General features: G+C 35.0%; 1 protein-coding gene and 1 long non-coding RNA gene across 15 annotated transcripts in view; one reads left to right on the top strand and one right to left on the bottom strand.

The window, feature by feature from the left end:
- Positions 1-20,233, top strand: part of COL25A1 (collagen type XXV alpha 1 chain) — a 523,210-nt gene that overhangs the window by 421,608 nt on the left and 81,369 nt on the right. For 13 of the 14 annotated variants that reach the window (XM_037731778.1, XM_017509228.2, XM_037731761.1 and 10 more), the window contains exons 12-17: positions 2,665-2,718; positions 4,637-4,663; positions 7,057-7,101; positions 13,855-13,887; positions 14,333-14,368; positions 19,339-19,383. In XM_037731778.1, the coding sequence (XP_037587706.1) occupies positions 2,665-2,718; positions 4,637-4,663; positions 7,057-7,101; positions 13,855-13,887; positions 14,333-14,368; positions 19,339-19,383 (240 nt within the window). The remainder of the gene's footprint in view (positions 1-2,664; positions 2,719-4,636; positions 4,664-7,056; positions 7,102-13,854; positions 13,888-14,332; positions 14,369-19,338; positions 19,384-20,233) is intronic. The other variant, XM_037731776.1, reaches the window with a different exon arrangement.
- Positions 17,494-20,233, bottom strand: part of LOC108289792 — a 6,898-nt gene continuing 4,158 nt past the window's right edge. Inside the window, exon 3 of the long non-coding RNA XR_005197058.1 lies at positions 17,494-18,630. This is a non-coding gene — a long non-coding RNA (uncharacterized LOC108289792). The remainder of the gene's footprint in view (positions 18,631-20,233) is intronic.

The following is a 20,233-nucleotide window of genomic DNA, read 5'->3' as shown; positions in this document are numbered from 1 at the left end:
CGAGTATTCAACAATGTGGGACTGATTAAACAAATGATCACACCTGACTTTGATAGATGGTTAAACTATTCACAAGGCAGTATTCATAAATACTGTGTGAAAACAAATGAGTGATATAAAGATTTTAAAAATCAGAACATCACGCTATGCAATATGCTTACGATTGCCTGAAAATATGTAAGCGTAAATAACAAAGACCAGAAGGAGACAGGACAAAATGAAAACAATTATTATAGAGTGATGGAATTACAGGTAAAATTTTTCGTGGCCTTTTATGTTAAAGATTAACAATATATATTATCAAAGAAAAAAGAGATTAAGCTTTAGTCCCTCAATGTTCATATATTAAGGAGAATGTTATGCAGATACCTAAGCAACATTTCTCTTCCTTGCTTTGAAATCTCAGCATGAATTTTGTCCGGTTCCAGGGGCTTAACCATGTTTTAAAAAAATAACTCTGGCTACCATGGTTATTCTTTGAAAGTCTAAACAAAGTTTGCATTGTTTCCTGGCGGCATCTCTTATTTGCATTAAACCATGAGTTATGATATTAGTGCTTCCTGTTGTGGATTATTTGAAGCAAGCAGACTCCAGAGCTCTTTTTCTGGTTGTACAGTAAATGCTAGTCCTCTTTCAGGGTGTATTCTGTTTCCAAGTTCTTATCCTTTGTTATGTACAAATGGCATATCAAAATTTTCACATAATGACCATCATTATTCTAAGTCAACATTTTTTTTTCCCATTTTACCAAGGAAAGTGCAAGAGTTACAGTTACAATGTGACTTTATATAGGAAGCAGATTTTCTTTCCAAGAGGTTAAGACTTTAGCAATTTTAATAACTACTGTAATAGTAAAATACTTTTTGCTATTTTAGAAAGGCACCACAAGCTTCACATTGCCAAATTTATATGGTAGATATTAAAAAATCATCTCTATGTGGGTTATATTTAATTCAGATTTCTATACATTCTGACAGTCATTTATAAGTGGGATTATAAACAAAATAATAGGACTGAAATATTTGTCATCTACTCTCTCCAAATTCCTAGATACATTCATTCACTTATCAATGTAACATGGTGTTAAGAGCATAACTTCTTAAGCCAGATCATGAAGGTTCAAGTCCTGACTATGGTTATGTAAATCTGGACAAATTACTTAACTGCTCTATGCCTTAATTTCTTTACCTGTAAAATAGAGATAAAAATAGTACTTACCTCAAAGAAATTTGTGAGAATTGAGTCAATGAATTTAAAGATCCTGGCACTTAAGAAATGTTACTATTTTTATTAATATACATGTTTTTGAAGCTAAGAACACAAATACAAAAGTGACAGAATTCCTGCCCTCCAGGTGACTTAGGAAACATTCTCAAAAATCAATTAAGTTTGCAGTGAACCTAAAACTGCTTTAACAGTAAAGTCTACTTTTTAAAAATCAACTAAGGAGCAACTTTACTAGCCTCAATGGAAAGAAGAAATTTGTCCAATAATTGAGGCACACAGTGAAGGACTTTCAGAATGTTTTAAAATGGTAACAGAATTCTAATTGCTGTAAGTTTGAGCCACATGGAAGCATACAGGGCCAAAGTATCTTTTCTTTGTTTCTGGGCAGTTCAGGGAGATTTCTCTCTTTGGAAAACAATTGCTGGTTCAGAGTCTTGAAAGACTGGTATACATCATCATCCTTTTGAAATAGAAAATTTTTCTGGCCTAATAGCCATGATCTTTTGCCCAAAAGCCTATCATTCAATATGATAATGAGATCCATAAGTCTGAATGTTTTATTCTAATTATTTTTATAATGAAATTGGAAAGAAAAACCAAAGCTATTTTTAGTGTTTATTTTGTGTCAAATGTGTCTAAATGAACTAAGCAGGTGTTCAAAGATGTGTATGTTTTCCAATATTTAGGTTTGTAAATGTTCATTTAGGTCTAATGTGAAAACAGAATGATTTATTCTTTCTTTTTCTGAGCTGATGAATCACTTAAAAGTTTTTTGCCGTGGCCAGGTGTGGTGGCTTATGCCTGTAATCCCAGCACTTTGGGAGGCCGAGGGGGGCAGACCACGAGGTCAGGAGATCAAGACCATCCTGGCCAACATGGTGAAACCCCATCTCTACTAAAAATACACACACACACAAAAATTAGCTGGGCATGGTGGCACATGCCTGTAATCCCAGCTTCTCGGGAGGCTGAAGCAGGAGAAATGCTTGAACCCAGGAGGCAGAGATGGCAGTAAGCCGAGGGGATGCCATTGCACTACAGCCTGGGTGACAGTGCGAGACTCCATCTCAAAAAAGAAAAAAAAAAGGTTTTGGCCAAGACAGTCTTATATTTTTCAGGTGTCTTTTACTCATTCAAAAAATATTTATTTGAGGCTCACAATGTACCCAGCAACATGCTAGATACTAATATCCACTGGTAAGTTGCCTCAGTTTTCTTAATGATGAGAAAACTGAACAAAGGAAATTAACCCCGTTGTATCCTTGCTCCATTACATGCAGCATTTTGGACCGCGGAAGCTAGCTTGAATTTAAACTAATAATCACTCATTCTTTATCTATTTCTAGAGAATTATTAGATGACTGTCTCCTCTAATGATCCACATAATGTATTGATTTTGTCTATTTTACTTAGTTATGTCTGTTTTTCTATTTTGAGGGTGAGCCCGGGTTGCCTGGAGCAGTAGGACAGGGTGGAATACCAGGACCAAAGGTTAGTACAAGTAAAGCCAAGCAGAATCATTTGACACATGAATTGTCGGGAAATCGTAAGCTATTATTTAATACAATATTTTTTAACAGTCTCACCAGTTGTATTTAAATGGGTATTTTGTGAATAGTATAATTAATATGCTACAGTATAGAACTTTGTTACTAATGAATTAATTATATTTGTGATTCTCATTAGCATTAAAATGCAGAAAAATAAATGGGATGTAATTGCCTAACATCTTTATTCTAAGATACTTAACATGAGTAGGCCTGTGCTTCAAATATGACTGTTGTCATTTTACCACTTAATGGATATATAAAAACATAGGTCATGTCCATATTACCTAAAATTTTATTTACATGCCTTACTAAAGATGACATTCACTCTGGCTTTTCCCCAAGATTTGGCCACCTCCAACTCTTACACAACATAACCAGTTAATCACATGAAGGCAGAATAAAGATGTTTAAAATTTAAAAATGGATGTAGTCTGAATTACTAAATAGGGAAAAAATGTAACGAAGATTTTTTTATTCCAAGTTTTGTTTCTTAAAAAAAATTGAATCAGTTAAATATAAAAAGATCGATGACAATTTAGTTTGAACCAAGCAGGCAGCCAAATCCCAGATCCTTTGATGAGTGAACATCCCTTGAAGTACAAAACTAATGTCTAATCCCATCAGCTGTGCTGGTGTGTATTCGTACCCACAGATGCCTGTCAGCTGATTTTACAGATCATTTGCTATTGACAGGCGCCTAGGACAGACCTTAAATTTATAGAACTATCCTTTGTCTTGCAGGAGAGGAAAGAAAATATTCCTTCTGGGACTATTGCTGTTTTCCTGTCTTCTCTCTCTTTCTCCATGCTAAAAAGCCAAACAATAGGAGTTAATGCTTAATGCATGTTCACAGTGCTATTCTTGTGTTGCCTAGCGACCATCAGGATGGGTGTTGAGCAGTGAAGGTGACCAGAAATACAGAAAGCCAAAGGGTCAGGTTGAGTTCCAGAGAAAAGAGTCTTGCTTCCAAACTAACTTCTGCAGTGGGTTATACATTTTTAAAAATACAATAATCACCTTATTTCATTTTTTTTTCAAACCAGTCTGATCTCATGGCAACATTTACTCAAGATTTTCATAGGAAATTATTATCATAATGTATATGATTCTCCTACTCGCCTGCTCCAACCTCTGTCCTTTCCTGGGCAAAGTGAAAATGAGATTCTCTTCAGGGCACCATTTGGCATTTTAGTCCTCATGCTATCCAGGTCATTTTGAGTAAGGACATCATTCCAAAACTCACTTCAGTTCTGCCCCATTCTGGTGTCTTTCCTCAAGGTGCTTCCTGAAATATAACTGATCTGGAACATGCTGGTTACCAGAAGCTAAAGAGAGTTCATGACATTGTAAAGAGGTTCAAGATTAGGACTGCTTATGATCATGTTAGGGCAAGACAGATTGGGTAACTACCCTGGCACCCTAGACCCTTGAAATCTATAAACCAGGCGATGCTTTGAATAAATGGATTTTTATAAAAACATGCTTGTCCACCTTATTAATTCTGAGTTTTAACAGAACGAAAAATTGTAGGCTAAGAAGCCTCTCAAGATATTGAATTGCCACACCATTATTCTCCTTAGTGCCCCAAAAGCCAGTTTCTGGATGATAATCTTAAAATACATTTCTTTAGTGCTATATGCTATAAAAGCAAAAAATTAAGACTACATTTGGTAATTGATATTCATACTCAAATTCTCCAGGAAACTTATTTTATCATTTGTTTTCATTAGCAACTGAATGTAGCCAAAATAGAAAATGTCATGCATAATTTACCTAGTAAGTTCAATATCTGTTTTCTTTAATAATAAAATTAGATGTTTTATGCTTTGATGTCACTACATCTCTGTCCTTTTGCTCAGGGAGAACCTGGAGAACAAGGTGAAAAGGTAAGAATGATTTTGCCTGTATTTCTCTCCTCCTACTCCCCACCACTAGCACAACAAAGAAGTACTCAAACTAAAGTGTATGCATGAATGGATGTGCGGATGGATGGATGGATGGGTGAGTAGATTAATAGATAGGTGGGTAGGTAGATAGATATACATAGATAGATATATAGATATAGTTATAGATATAGATATATAGTGACCTCTGTGTTTTTTTTAAACTGTTAATTAGTGGAAGGAAGAAATTGTGTGATTCTTATGTATAGACAAAAATCTGGGTAAAGTTTTAAAACATAAAGAGAAAGGTGCTGATATACTTTCAGAACAAATATTTAAAAATGAAGAGAAATGGAACAATTTAAACATTTTATGTCTGGTTTTTAAATGGGCTTAAACATTCCTGTGGCGTGCAAAATCTGGCCTGCCCTACTTGCTAAGCAATTCTAATTCTTTTCCAAGTACCCGCATCTCTCTCTACTGCTTCTAATGTCACTAGGTTAAGAGGATACAGATGTTTACCTGCAGCAATTATCTGAAGGTTGCCCACAAAGAATTCCCATAAAAACCAAAAAGAGAAACAGGAAAAGCAGAGTGTTAAATTATTCTTAGACTGTTTTTCTCACTTGGGCGTGTCCTGATTATTTTTAGGCTCTCATTGCAGATTATGATACTTACTTTCCTGGTTCTCATGCTACTTATTTTAATAGTGTTTGAAAAATATGCTAAGTAGGAAACTACCAAAATACTACATCATGCTCTTCATAAGTGATATGATCTTTCTGACAAATCAGAATTATAACCTCTAATCTCAAAAGAAGTTTATCTAAAGATCAAGGAAAATTTTTGATTATGACTGTATTTTTCAGCATTATAAAGAAAACAAAAAAAAAAGGAGAGCAAAATATGTGGGTGGAAACGGCAGTTCCCTGAGGCGGCAGCTCAGTTAAACCCTTTACTTTGCAACCATTCTGAACCAGTTTCCCTGCTAAGAAGGGTTGTTTGTTTGTTTTGTTCTTTAATAAAGGGATTTTTGAGCAATTTTATAAAAAGCCTGCAAATCAACTACCTTTCAAAGGTCCCTCTTAGCACATTACTAGGACATTTATTTAGTATCCAATCAGTTCATGGTAATTAACTTGAAATTAATTAGTCACTGGATGCCTCTTTTGTATAGAAATTAGGAGGGAAAAGGAACAATAGCAGCACCATACCAGGCGTTCATCAGAGAAAGTGTCCCAGGCTCTTGTGGCCTGCTGTGATGTATTTGTCACCATATGCCCAAGCAAACTAACTTCATGCTTATTTGAAAGAATAAAACAAAATACAGAGAAAAAAAGTGAAAGTTACCCTCCCCGACTTTCTTTCTCCCCTCTCCCAAGAAAGTTATTATCAATAGTTTCTGTCCTATTTTGAGAAACTTTTTGAGTAATAGGAAAGTGACTGCATTCCAGCCTATGGAATATGTGAATAGTAATGCATTGTTATCATTAATGGCTTATGATGTACCAGATACTGTCCTATTTGCTTTCCACACAGTGTAGAACTCATTTCTTATAACTGTGTAAATTATCCTTGCCCTTATATTACACAGGACAAACTTGATGCAAAGAGAATTTCATTTGCCCAGTAGGTGCTGGAACTGGACTGTGTCCTTGGCTCAAAGTCCGTAACATTTCCACATAACATATTTTAAAACTAAATTGAATTCAGAATTTAAGGAAGAAAGCCTGGATAATAAACAAATGCTTTATTTCCATAAAGCATTGATTTGTGGGTAGAAAGGAGATGTCAGTGGGGGAATAGCATAGGAAGTCTCAAAAATAACAACAAAAAAGCATCAACTATAATTTTTAAACATTTTTCTAGTAAAGCATAAAACATTCATTCCATACATGCAAACCATGTAGGCCCAGATAAATACTCAGTCTACAGGTTTTGAGGGCCTGTCATGTACTTTGAGGCCCTGGAGATTTGAGATATGCTTGAAGACAGGGCAGGATTTACACAGATGGAAAGGGAAAGAGAGGACAGGGATCCAGGCAACAGGAATGGTGCGACCAAGGACACAGAGTGTTAAGGCCCATGGCTTTACCGTAGTCAGGGAACTGTCAGGAGAAAGCCTTTGTTTGAGTGGAGCTTTGAGCAGAGATAGAATTAAAGAGGTTTTAAGTGCCCCAATAAGATATTGGAAGACAGATAAGTAATTATTTTCAGTTAATACTGTGGAATAGTTTAAAACTGTTCAGCCATGTTCATTGAAATAAAATTTCTTTTATTAATATCAGACAACTGGTCAAGTATAAGTATATTAAGGAAAGCTTAAAATAATGAAAAATACTCTTTGCTTAATGTCACCAATGTATTTTACATGTGTCACTTTCTCCCCTCCTCAGGGAGACGCTGGAGAGAATGGCCCCAAAGGTGACACAGGCGAAAAGGTACAGTTTTGTAAGCTATGAAAGGGTACATATTTGAGCAATAAGTATTTTTTTCTTTCTTTTTCTTTCTTTTTCATTTCATTTCTTGAACAATAAGTATTATTTCAAGTTTATGAAAATGAGTGAGAATTGCTTAACATGAAAAGGCCAGAGATCATTCTCCAAGATTAGAAAACATTTAAATATTTGATTTATAAAAGATGGTTATTCCACAAGCTCCTATCCATAAATAAAAATATTTTGGAAGTAAAATGATATATCAAAAATTCTAGAAAATGTGTAGCTAAGTTTTTAGTAGTGTGGCTTTCAAGGAATGAAAACACTTATTGAAGTATACATGGGACACTCCCTTCATATGCAGGGATATGAAAATAGAGGTCCTAAAGTGAATCAGTTTGTACCAGTTTTAGGAGAGAACATGTCAAAGGATTGGAATGAGATTTGAAAGTTTGATTAGAGCCATAAGAATAATATAATGGACTTTGGAAACTTGGGGAAAGGGTGGGAGGGGGTGAGGATAAAAGACTACACATTGAGTCCAGTGTGCACTGCTTGGGTGATGGGTGCACCAAAATCTCAGAAATCACCACTAGAGAATTTAGCCATGTAACCAAATACCACCTGTTCTCCAAATTACTATTGAAATAATAATTTTAAAAAGAACAGGAAAAGTTTGATTATAAGTTAATGTCACTTGATTACACACTCTAATATAGTCTTGAAAATTTACCTAAATTCAAATTCCACTGAATCTGGATATTTTGTCAGGCTTTGTATTCTATCCTGGGGCAGAGGGTCTTTTAAACCATTACTAGCTTTTATACTGCAGTAGTCTTGTGTCTCATCTTCTGCCTCCTCTCTTCTTACTTTTCCTCAGTCTATCATAGCTTTTGCTTGGATTCATGCTTGATAGATACCTCTGACAGAGGAAGGATGTTTTACTTCACTTGTGCTATGGGTTAAGGATTAAGTAGATCTTTTAAGAAATTTAAAATAGAATAAAGTCAGATGGGTTTTAATTTAAATCAAGCTGAGTAATTTAGTGATGAAGAATTATTTAGTCTTACGCTTGAGACTAAGACCATTCCACTTTGAAAATGATTAAAGTACAGATGGATAATGGTTGGTCATAAAAGAACATAGCCACAAAATAAAAAGAAATCTATCTTTCTTCTTCCCATAAATATTAATATAAATATGGCACGTGTGATAGGAATGAATGGATGTCACCAAGTAGCGCTTGTATTTATATTCAGGGAGTCTAGAAATTAGAGTGAACTCTCAGTTTCTTATAGATCTGTGTTTGTCAACCTCAGCACTATTGACATTTGGGGCCAGATAATTCTCTGTTATGGGACTGTCAGATGTTTAGCATCATTTTCGGCCTCTACCCACGAGACGCCTATAGCACCTTCGAGTTGTGACAATCAAATATGTCTTCAGACATTGTCAAATGTTACCTGGGGGGACAAAGCCACCCACAGTTGAGTTTCACTGCTGTAGTCCCATTTTATTTATCTGCCAAATTTAAGTGTCATTCTTCAATCAACTATGGCATGAATCTGTTTAATACAAATGAGGCCAATGATATACCCTGATTACTCTCAAAGTCCAAATTTGAAACCCTAAGAATATAAACCTGGGTGTTATATCTAACTTGCTTGCTTTTGCTTAAAAGCAGAAGTCAGTAAAATGCCAGAACATAAATATTTTAGATTGTGTGGGCCATGTGGTCTCTGTCACAGCTATGCAACTCTGTTGTTACGGCGTGAAAGCAACCACAGACAATACATAAACAAGTAAGTAGGCTGTGTTCCAATAAAACTTTATTTCTGGACACTGAAATTTTAATTTCATGTAATTTTCATGTGTCATGAAATATTATTGTTATTTTGATTTTTTAAAACCATTTTTGGCTCTTGGGTCTTGCAGGTGGCCAACTGAATTTGGCCATAGTTAACCAACTATTTGCCCTCTGTGTAGAATATTTCCTTTCTTTCCACTTAAAAGAAAGGAAATATTCTACACAGAGGGCAATTTTTTTCAAGTGAAAAAAAATTTATACTATGTCTGAACTATGCCTATGTGGCTTTGTGTAGAGAATTTTATGATTAAAATATGTCTTTTTAAAGCTTCATTTTTGGAATGTAGGCCAATAATTGTTTCTTTAATCACCTTGTAAAGTTAAATATTTTGAAATTTAATTTTACAATGGTAAAAGAGCTTTTTTTCTTTGAAAAGAGCAAGGTCATCTCAAAGGAATACTGTTCTTATTTTATATATTAATGCAAATCATTTACCATACGACTCACACATAATAAACTCTCAATAAATATTAGCTTTTCTTCCCACATGGAAACTGAAATCAACTAGATTGTTTTTCTTTTTTTATCAAAAAATTTTATTAGTCAGCTGAAATTAAGTATAAGAAATGCTTCAGTTAAAACGGAAATCATTTCTATAAACCTTTAATGTGTCTAAACAGGGGATTGTAAATAGGAATCTGTGATGTGTATAATATGTAATCCGACCTGTAGCATTTATCCCAAAAATGCTGTAATTGGAATATAATTTTTGATGTGTTTTTTAAACATTTCCTGCTTCTGTCATATAATTTGTTTCCAGCATGTTGGAAACACTCTTCTCATGGCTTTTGTGTTCAGTATGTGAAACTCATTCATCATTTACCGCATTTGAGATGTAAAATGTTTTTTAAAAATGCTTCTTTTACTGCCATTGATGTAGTAAATTACGTCATTGATTGACTTTATAGGATTTTTTTTCCTTTTGATTCACCTCAGCGCCTTTGGATGGTAAAGTAATCTAAACCTTTCCAGACTGGTCATCTGGAAATACTGTGGAACTATAAAAACCACTAGGCTGGGTTTTCTCTGGCCAGCAGCTTCAGCACATTCTGGCCAACCACCATGGTACACCCCAGGTTTTAAGAGCGTAAACCTGCCGAAGACAGAACTCAGTCATGTGTAGAGTTACTATCGAAGGGTATGCTCCACTCTTTGGAGTGTTAATCCCACCAACAAATGTAGAAATTGATTTCTTATCTGTTTTCACCTGTGTGAAATGGGGTATTCGTGTGGCATACTAAATGGTTTGGCCACATCACTCTACTCTTCACAATTCTGCCTGTTGATTCAAAAACTCTGCTTTCACTTTCTTAGCATGATCTGTTTTTGTTTTTGTTTTTTTCTCCCCTCTTCCCCATTTCCATTCCTGTGTATATTCACACTATCTTCATCTTCATACTTTACATCTACATAGCAAAGACGAATGCATGAAACATGAAGTATGAAAATGCATCTCTGACTTGCCTCCTCTGAACCTTTTCAGAAGGCACATCGTATTTGGAGCCAACCAAACTGTCTTCTTTTTATAAAATCACACATGACAGGCTATCTCAGTGGGCACTCCCACCCCAATCAGTGCTGAGCCTTCTCTAATTAGCACATGTCATTCCCGTAATTTAGAACACTGTTGCTGTCTGTCCTCCTTCCACTGACTCTTCATCGCCACTTTTCCACTTTCTAATCTTACTCATTCCGCAGTCCGCTGTAAACTTAATTTATAAGTCATTTCCTTAGAAGAGCCTTCAGTCGCCTCTAGACTGGGTAGGTCACCTGTTATATGCTTCCACCACACTCTTTATAATTCCTTTGATAGTCATGCATTCGCTTGTCATGTCTTCTGTGCATGCATAGTGACCCAGAATTTTCCAAACATGACAATCTCTACCTACACCAGATTTCAAAAAAAAAAAGGAAAGAAAGAAAAATTATCTTTCATGCCTTCCATCAATAATAAATTATTGATGGAAATTTATGATCTTTCATGCTTTCCATCAATAATATTTTTGCACTATATATATTGGAAAATAATCATTTTAATGCAGGATAAGGACTGTGATTGTAATTGCATTGTTCATTGTTATCTCCCAGCTCTCAGCATCTATTAATAGTATGTCTGGCACATAATTAGTGGTCAATAAATATTTGTTGAATGAATTAATGAATGATAAAAATAAGTCCCTACACTCACTTTATATATCCACATGTGCCTTATTAACACATACATATAATTATCTACTGAGTGTTGTTTTGAAAATAATCACAAACAAAAGTGGAAACTTTGCATGAATGAAAAATAGTAAAGTCAAATTCATTTATCTCAAGTATCTTCTCATAGTATTTCCTCATCTATAACTTAACTTGCCCTGTAGAAGTTTTTATTTCCAAGCCAAATGACTGCTAAAGTTGAGTATACTTAAGACATAGCTGGGGATTTTTCCCCCTCCTTTAATCCAGTATTCATTTTCACTTTTGGGGGAAGGGGGATTATAAACACACACTGTTTTATTTCCACTACTTGTAGCATTATCCTTTAAAATGTTTAACTTATGATTGTCTTCCAGAAGTCATGTTACCACTGAAAAGTTATAAAAATTCCTTGAGATTTCACAGTTCTAAGTCTTTAAAAAAGAAAAATAAAATCACTCTTAGTTGTCCATCAAATGAAATGTCTCAGATTTCCACAAATATGTTGGCCTTTCAAGAAACTGTCTTTTTCTTTCCATTCACTTTTTATGAGAACGAAATCTAGTCTTTACTCACATTAGAGATTATCTGAATGCTTTCCATTAAGATATTGAATTAAACTACAATTAATAGAAGCAACTTCCTTGTATTTACAAGTTTACTACAACCTTTATGCCCTGTTGTTGAAATGAAATAAGCCAACAATTCTTTTCTATTTAAAAAAGGAGAAAGAAAAAATAACATGACAGTAGAACTTAGGAAGCCCCAAATTCATTTAACCTCTAGCTGCTTTTATATCCTTGTTTATTAAGTGGAAATAGTAATGTCTGCCCCTTTATTTCATGAGAATTTAATGAGGTTTAAATGAGATAAAGTAGGAACTTTGCAAAGTCAAAATCGTTTTTATGAATTCAAAGATGTTATTGTATAAAATATTGTAAACCTGATTCATTGGTACTGATGACTTTCAGACTTAATTTAGTAGAAATAGAAATAAGTGTTCTTACTGGCCACATTTATGCTGCTTCCCATTTGGAACTCAATGAGATATTAATGATTGGCAAGATAAGTCAGTCTTATTCCACAGTTAAGACAGCATTAGGGTCCTCTTTATGTTTAATTACATTTTAATTTTCAAGAGGAGAAATAGCAATTATAGATGTAAAGAAACTCATGTAACTGTTTCTTTAACAAGCTAATTTGCTATTTCTTTCTTTTTTTCTAAGCTTCTTTTTCCTTTCCTAAAGAATTTTACATTTTGATCCTTTACAATTGACCTGTTTAAAAACTCTTTGAGATTTGATCATTCATTCACCATACGTGTATTGAGCATGTACTATGGGCCAGGGAACTGAATAAAAATAGATCCGGAATCTGCTCACATGAAGCTGACTGTATAATGAAGAGACATGCAATGAATAGGCAGGAAACATAAATAGGCAATTACAAAGCGAACTGCGGTGGACATGAACAGAGCATGATGCTACAGGGTTAAGATGTGTGCATGAGGGGCACGTGTCTGATATGTCTAGGCTGGTTGGTGAAGGGCTCTTTGAGGCAAAGCTGCTTAGGCAAGAAGTGAAGGGAGAAAGTGCCAGCCCTGGGCAGAGGAGAGAGAAATTGAGGGAGCGGGGCAAGTGGCCCGTGTACAGAGGCCTGAGTCCTTATGTCTGTCTCTAAAAGAGATTGATGAGCAGCTTCTGGAATCTAGAACAAGGAAATGGGCCCCCGGAGCTCCTTGAGCATTTGTACAGATGAGACAGCTGAGGAAATCCCAATATGTGCCTCCCTCCTATGGCTGTTTTTATTTTCTTGACAGTCTCAAATGGCCTTTCTTTTTCCTTCTAGCATATTCATGAGACAGACAGGGCTAGAAGGAACTTGAAATTCTAGGCCCTTTGCTGGCCTCATTTCAGAAATAAGCAACATTCCCAGCTACCCACCTTTTTCTTTTCTCCATTAGTTCCTATCTGCTTATTTATAACACATTTCCTTTAGAGAAGTAGTCACCCTCTATGAAATCTGGCTGGAATACAGTGCTTTTAAAATAACAGATTCTGACTCAAGACTTTCTCTCAGAGCTCACATGTGTCCCCCTCACCCACAAGTCATCCATCATCCTGTAACTTCCTGGTGACTGAGTTACAATGAAATAAGTGTAAAGCTGGAAAAAACGTGCCTGTTGTAACTGTGACGGTGCTTCACGAGGAAAACAAACTGATCTTTTGCGTGGCTTTTTCTAACTCGACATCATTAACCTCTGACTTCATCTGTTGAACCTTGACTCACTGAATAGCAAAAGGGTCAGGGAACTCCCAGTAAATGATAGCTAATGGCATTAATACATTCCAGGAATAGAGAAAGTCAAAAGTTCCATATCCCTAAATTATAATTTATTGCTTCACAATGTATTTTTAGCACTGTATCGAAAGAAGAAATTCATATTTATGTTTATTTCAGGGAATGTAGTCCTTATGTATCTGTAATCAAAGTAAACCCTTGTTTCTAGGAAATGCATTGTTTATCCTGTAAATTGTTGACATCTTAACAGCTGAGATATTGGTACGAAGTCTTATGGAGCATAGTTAGGTCCATTAGTCATGAGGTCCCTTTGAGTACCCGTGTTGGTAATGGCTCTCTGGGTGCTTGTGATGTTTCCTCTTCCCATAACTTGTGGCATAATCTTTCCTGGGTTTCATTTTAGGGCGACCCTGGATCATCTGCTGCAGGAATTAAGGTAACTATAACCTTGCAAGTATTTGTATTCTAGGAGTTACAGTACTGATTTTTATAGGCCTCTACTTTCTCTCCCTTTTTTAGCAACTTTGATGATTATAACTTTGTTTGTATTCTCCTGCAATAACTGGGCTTCCAAAAACAACAGGGAGTATCTGTGGGAAACTTGATGAAGGTTTAAATAAGAAGTCTTGCACTCTCTTCCCTTCCTGATTGGTTTTTATGGAAATGTGGATTTATATGTGATCTATAGGTATATTTACAGCAAAAACAAAAACAAAAAAATCCCTATGTCTTGTGAGATGTAGAGTCACAGGATAAAGGAAATAAAAGACATGTGGTGAAGAAGGGGGCTAGCCCATCCCTGTGATGGTGGTCAGAGGCCTCAGGGTTTTAGAAAATTCTTATAAGACTTCCCTTTTCATCTTTGATTTTTCTTTGATCAGGGAGAACCTGGAGAATCTGGTCGTCCAGGGCAAAAGGTAATATCTCTATCTCTAGTGTGATTTTACTGTCTCATATTCACCATTTTATATCTACCATCCACTGTGTAATATGAAAACAATTATTGCAAAATGATGTGGTTTTCATGTTTTGCATTACAGAGTGTTATTGGTTATTTTGCATTTTAAAAAGTCTTGATGATGACCATAGCACAATGTACAAACAAACTTTATACATGTAAAAGGATGCTTTGTGAAATAAAGTCTACACACACTTAGCTGTTTGAAACTAACAAAGATCAGGTGATTGGAATGCCAACAATTTATCTTTGCATGCTTCATGGTAATATGCATGTTTCTATCTTTTTAAAATAATTTTTTAATAGAAAAACTCTTTCTATAACTGGCTGTGTTGCTTTGATATTTCTGTCAGTAAACTGTCTCAATAGTGATGGACAATTCTTTATGAACTATATTCCTTTTCCTATCATTGCAAATGCTTCCATGCTAATAATTTTGTATGTGATTTACATCTACTTGTGCTATGGTATTGTTAAGCACACTAAATTTGTTAATGAACTAAATTTTAATTAGAGACACTAGCCATACCATTTTCTGGATACATTAGTTTTTGCTTTTTTCATTTGTTTGTCACTTTAGCAATAACTTAGAGGACATGCAGTGACCATGTTTCGATTCATACTCTCATTTGAGTCTGAAACAGGAAACACATGCTAGCAGTTTATTGTCTGAGCATTTGGATATCAATGCCCATACAATCAGATTTTAGACCACAGATGTAGCTGGCCAGTAAATGTGAATTCCACATTGGGTTAAACCTCTTAAGATCATGACTCTGCCTTTGTCTAGCAGTAGCTGATGTTGTAGATAAACGTATGAACAGAAAAATAAATTTACTCCATTGGCGGGAAAGGGAAAAGAGAATAAATCCCTTCTTGTATTTTGGAGCCTTAAGACATAGGAAAATAACGTTCCCACCTTCGTGAAGTCATTGAGAGGATAATTGCTTTGTTTTAAACACTTAGGATAGACATAATTTTTGAGAAGGTCTTTCACGTTCTTTTAACATTTCTTTAATTTAAAAACAGATTTTTCTCTTAAAACTGAGTCTGAGCAATGACTCATTAGGCCCAGTTTGAGGTAAAGTTGAGACTCTTTCAAAGAGCCTAGGAGAACTCTGCGAATTTTACTATTTATTTTCTAAGATTTCCTATCAATTCTTTATATCACTAATTCCAAATTTCTTAAATAAAGATCTGTGGTCTGCTTTGGTTTGAAAAAGCAACTGATCTTGTCAGACAATCTAATTTTAGTTCCCTTAGTCTTTCAAATTTAAAGGCTAAGTTTTTACTGCTCTGCAAATCCGTGATTTGCTAAAAAGTCTGCAAGACTGTTGTGTCTCTAAAAAATAAACCAAAACAAATCTGCTATAATCTTGTATAATTTTCACTGTTTTCAGAGTGGAATATTCAAATAGATTTTCAATTACTTAATAAAACATTGCCTTATCATAATGATTACTTAGAAATCCAGGTTAGATTCATTCTGGAAGTTTATAGATTTACACATGGGAACAGTGGATTTCCTTTGCATTGCATTAAAAACTAGTTTAAAACTATATTGAGAGAAGGGGTAGAATCCTTAAAAGCTTACAGTCTTCCTGAATGAATATGTGCCCTAAAATGAGCATCATCTTTTTCATTAATATTTAGGCCAGATTCCACCCTTTGATACAATCTCATATTCCCAACATTATTATGACTTCCTTTGTCTAATATTGGGAATAGGCTATACTAAGCCCAACACTGATTTAAAAGTAAAGTATGCCCATGCTTGCTGCTGACAGAGATTAGAGAAATAAACTGAACTGAGTACAGAATCACTTCAAGAGATCTTCCACAGCATTTTCCTCTCCATTGCAGAACTATTCTGGGGGTTCATTGGCACTTAGGGTCCTGTGTCAGACACTCCCAGAAAAGTATAGAATATTGTGACACAGCAAAAAGCTCATCAATTAACTTCCCACTGTGTGGTCTTTTACAGCATAAGGGTTTGATATCTAGAGTTATATTCATAATGTAGGAATAACTCCATTGAATTTTCTTTCTTTTATAGCCTCTGGAGTTTAGTATGTGATTGATGTGTGAGTTGGAGTGTATATATGTGCTCGTAGAGTGAGTGTGTAGATTTATAAAATAGGTATTGTGTTTCATCACCTAATTCTTTCTTTTATAACTTACCCACATCTTTTCAAAATAAACATTTTAATTTTAAAGGAGTAAAATTACTTGATCCCCTATCAGAATGGCCCTTCAGAGTTGAACTCTCTAAAACTATAGGGCACCTAGCAGGGACATGAGGTGAAGGCAGAGTCCTGATTTTGAGGGTCTGCTGTAATGGGGAGTGAAACGTGAAAGGAAAGAAAAAAAAAAAAGCAGAAGTGTAAACCTGAAGGTTAAACTTTACACAGGTAAGTCACACTTTTGATTTATTTTGATATCCCCTTTGAATGGGATAATGAACCAAATCCTAATTCTGACCGAGATCTGATCTCAGATTTTGGGCTGTGCATCCCCAAATTGAGTTCTTGAGAAAAGCTCCTGAGCCAAGGAATAGGCAAGAATGGAGAAGTTACTGAAAAACTATCGCCTAGTTCAGCAGTGTCCAATCTTTTGTCTTACCTGGGCCACTTTGGAAGAAGGAGACTTGTCTATGGCCAAACATAAAATACATTAGCACTAGCAATAGCTGATGAGCTAAAAACAAAAAACAAAAAAACTCATAATGTTTTAAGGAAGTTTACAAATTTGTGTTGGGCCACATTCAAAGCCATCCTGGGCTGCATGTGGCACATGGGCTTTGGGTTGGACACACTTATCCTAGTTAGAAGATAACCTTTTGTGGTATAAAGACAGAGAATTTATATGGGAAAAAATGTCTTCCTAAAAATGTTAAGCGATGTTCCACAAAGGGCAACATTACATGTATTATAATCTTTCTTCATGTCAACTAATAAACATACATTTGGAAAGGTCAATTATGAAATATAAAAACTATAAGAAATAGGGATTTCTAAAGTATCTGTTCACTAAAAAATATGTTTATTATCTAACACATATACATAGTACACATATGATGTAGAGAAAAGTTAAATGCTCAATATCTCTAAGTAGTCAATCTACATTATAAAATATCCCGTAATGTCTTACACATCTTTTTCTTGATTAGAAAACTGGATGTGTGTTTATGTATCTGTGCATGTTTAAATAAATATCTTTTTTTAAAGTAGTCATCCAATCCTTTCATTTGGTGGAAGGGAAAGATGTGATGAGAACACCTGTTGGACAATAACGTAACAACCTATGTATTTCCACAAATGTTTCAGATAGGATGTCTGCAAAAATGAGTGTGGGGGGACTTTTATGAAGCAATACAAAGCATATATTTGCCATCAGTATGTTTGTTTTTATTAGGTGTATATTCTATTGAGATTTACTGTTTTCAAGGGCCATAACATAAAAGAGAATTTTAAGCAAAAAATGTATACAAGTTCTTTTTACTGGATCTTCTTAAACTCACTGATTGAAAAGTAAAAGAGAAAGTAAAAGAAGATCAAATATGTAAGGTTTTATCTGTGTGAAGTTTAATCTACTTAGACATTCTTTGAACAGATTAACAAACATATTCTTGATAATCAGCCTTTCTCCTCTAGCTTAATCTCATTTTAGTCTTATTACTCACAGTGCAAACTTTCATTTATATAGTTGTAGACAGAATCGTTTTTCTTTTACATTCCTGAAGTAACTTTGACCTAAACCATCAAGAAATCCATTGTCCTTTTTTGATCTAATCACGCAGCTTAACAAGCAGTATCAGACATCACTTTGTGATAATACCAGAACAAACTATGGTGCTTCATAATTTGAAAGTAATAATACTTAAGATGAAACTTCTGGTTGGACTTGGTGGATATTCCTTGAAATGAGGATTGTTAAGGCATTTAGATGAAAGGAAATGCTTTCTTTTGTCACTTCACTGTTCGTTTAATGCTTCTGTATCTTTTAATACAATTGTCATTCCACTAACTGGCCATCATGAAATAGTATCACCCTTTTGCCTTCAAATGTTATTTCCACAAAAAATAGTCAGTTCTGTCCAACAGAAAAGACTTTTATTTTCTCCTGAGATTCCTTTATACTTCTTTAGTAGAATTCGGGAGATTTTCTAAGCAATAGAACCTCTTGTTATCATACTTTGGGCTTAAAATAATGTAGACAACTCTGTGAAAATGAGAAGGTTAAGCTTGACTCCGATATGCTCACCCAAAATGTACTACTTAATCTCAAACCTGTATTCAGCAACAGCTGCATGGTACCATTAGCCCTAAGCTGCTAAGCAGGGTTGCTCAGACTCAACAATTGTCAGAATACAAACTGGAGTTAGGTTTAATCTTAAGTATTCATTTATCTTTTCATAATTCAGGAATGAAAAGGAAAGCTTACTATGCTTTTTAAGTGAGAAAGACTTTTAATGAATATTGTTTTGATGTGACCATCTGTTCATACAGCCAACTCTTGATTATCTAAGGTGAGAGAATACTGGGATAGGATGCATTGTTGAAATGCACACATTATCCTCATTTGGGCAAATAGATTCAGCCTCCCCAACAAATCACTTAATAAAGAAATAATAAAATCTGGGAGTTTCTCCTTTTTTTACTCCTTTTTCTCGCCATCTGACAGAGATACCAATGTGCAGTGAACTGAAAGGAGGAGAGAAAGTCTTGAAAAGTCTGTGAAGTGGTCAACCCATTTCTAAATCAAGAGTTGACTGAACTGTAGAATCTCACCAAACTTTCTGAAAGTAGACAGTTTTTATATTTATCTTTGTAGAAAGTATTGAGCTAGGAACAAATTTGCCATGTTTTTCTCCAGATACTGTGACTGAGTGAATATCATTCTATAATGCTGTATGATTTTCCTGTGTAGGGTGAACCAGGGCTTCCTGGGCTTCCTGGACTTCCGGGGATAAAGGTAAATACTGCACGGACAGTCTTGGCTTCATAGAACTGTAATTATGAGATTCACCCAAATTAGAGCAAAATAGGGAAAACAATGGAAACTAAAAATACAATGCTGTTCTCTAGGTACTCTCCAGCCATCTCAACTAACTAAATTTTTTAATTAAAAATTAAGCACAGATACCTCTAAAGTTTGTGATGGCTATATGGATTGTTTATTTCTCCATTTAACTTATTGCGCCTTAAATAAAGGTAAATGTCACTTCATTTGAAGTCATAGAAATTCTTTAAAGTCTAAAATGTCTCTTTACCTTCACATTTTAATTTTATTCTTAAGACCCTATCAGATTTTGACCAGAATTAGAGTCTTAACAACCCCATAAATCTAACATTTAGGCAGCTGTTTTTGTGATTCACTCATTAAAATAATACCTCTAAAACATTTATCTTCTACTTCCTCTCAATAATTATCCCTTCAAAGTACAAATCATATTACTAAAATATTTTGACCCAACACATACACATAAAAGTCTCCATAAACTTTCTAAGTATCTTTTGAAATAATTGCTTAAAGCTTAGTTTGGAAACATTTGTTTTAAATTGGTGTAAATCACTTAAAAATATTAAAAGCATTTAAAAAAAATTGTTTAAAAATTTTCACATGGCGGCCGGGCGCGGTGGCTCAAGCCTGTAATCCCAGCACTTTGGGAGGCCGAGGCGGGTGGATCACGAGGTCAAGAGATCGAGACCGTCCTGGTCAACATGGTGAAACCCCGTCTCTACTAAAAATACAAAACATTAGCTGGGCATGGTGGTGCGTGCCTGTAATCCCAGCTACTCAGGAGGCTGAGGCAGGAGAATTG

Source organism: Cebus imitator, unplaced genomic scaffold (assembly GCF_001604975.1).
Source record: "Cebus imitator isolate Cc_AM_T3 unplaced genomic scaffold, Cebus_imitator-1.0 Scaffold17, whole genome shotgun sequence".
Taxonomy (NCBI): Eukaryota; Metazoa; Chordata; class Mammalia; order Primates; family Cebidae; genus Cebus; species Cebus imitator.
The sequence above is the reverse complement of the archived record's forward strand: the minus strand, read 5'-3'. Positions and strand labels throughout refer to the sequence as shown.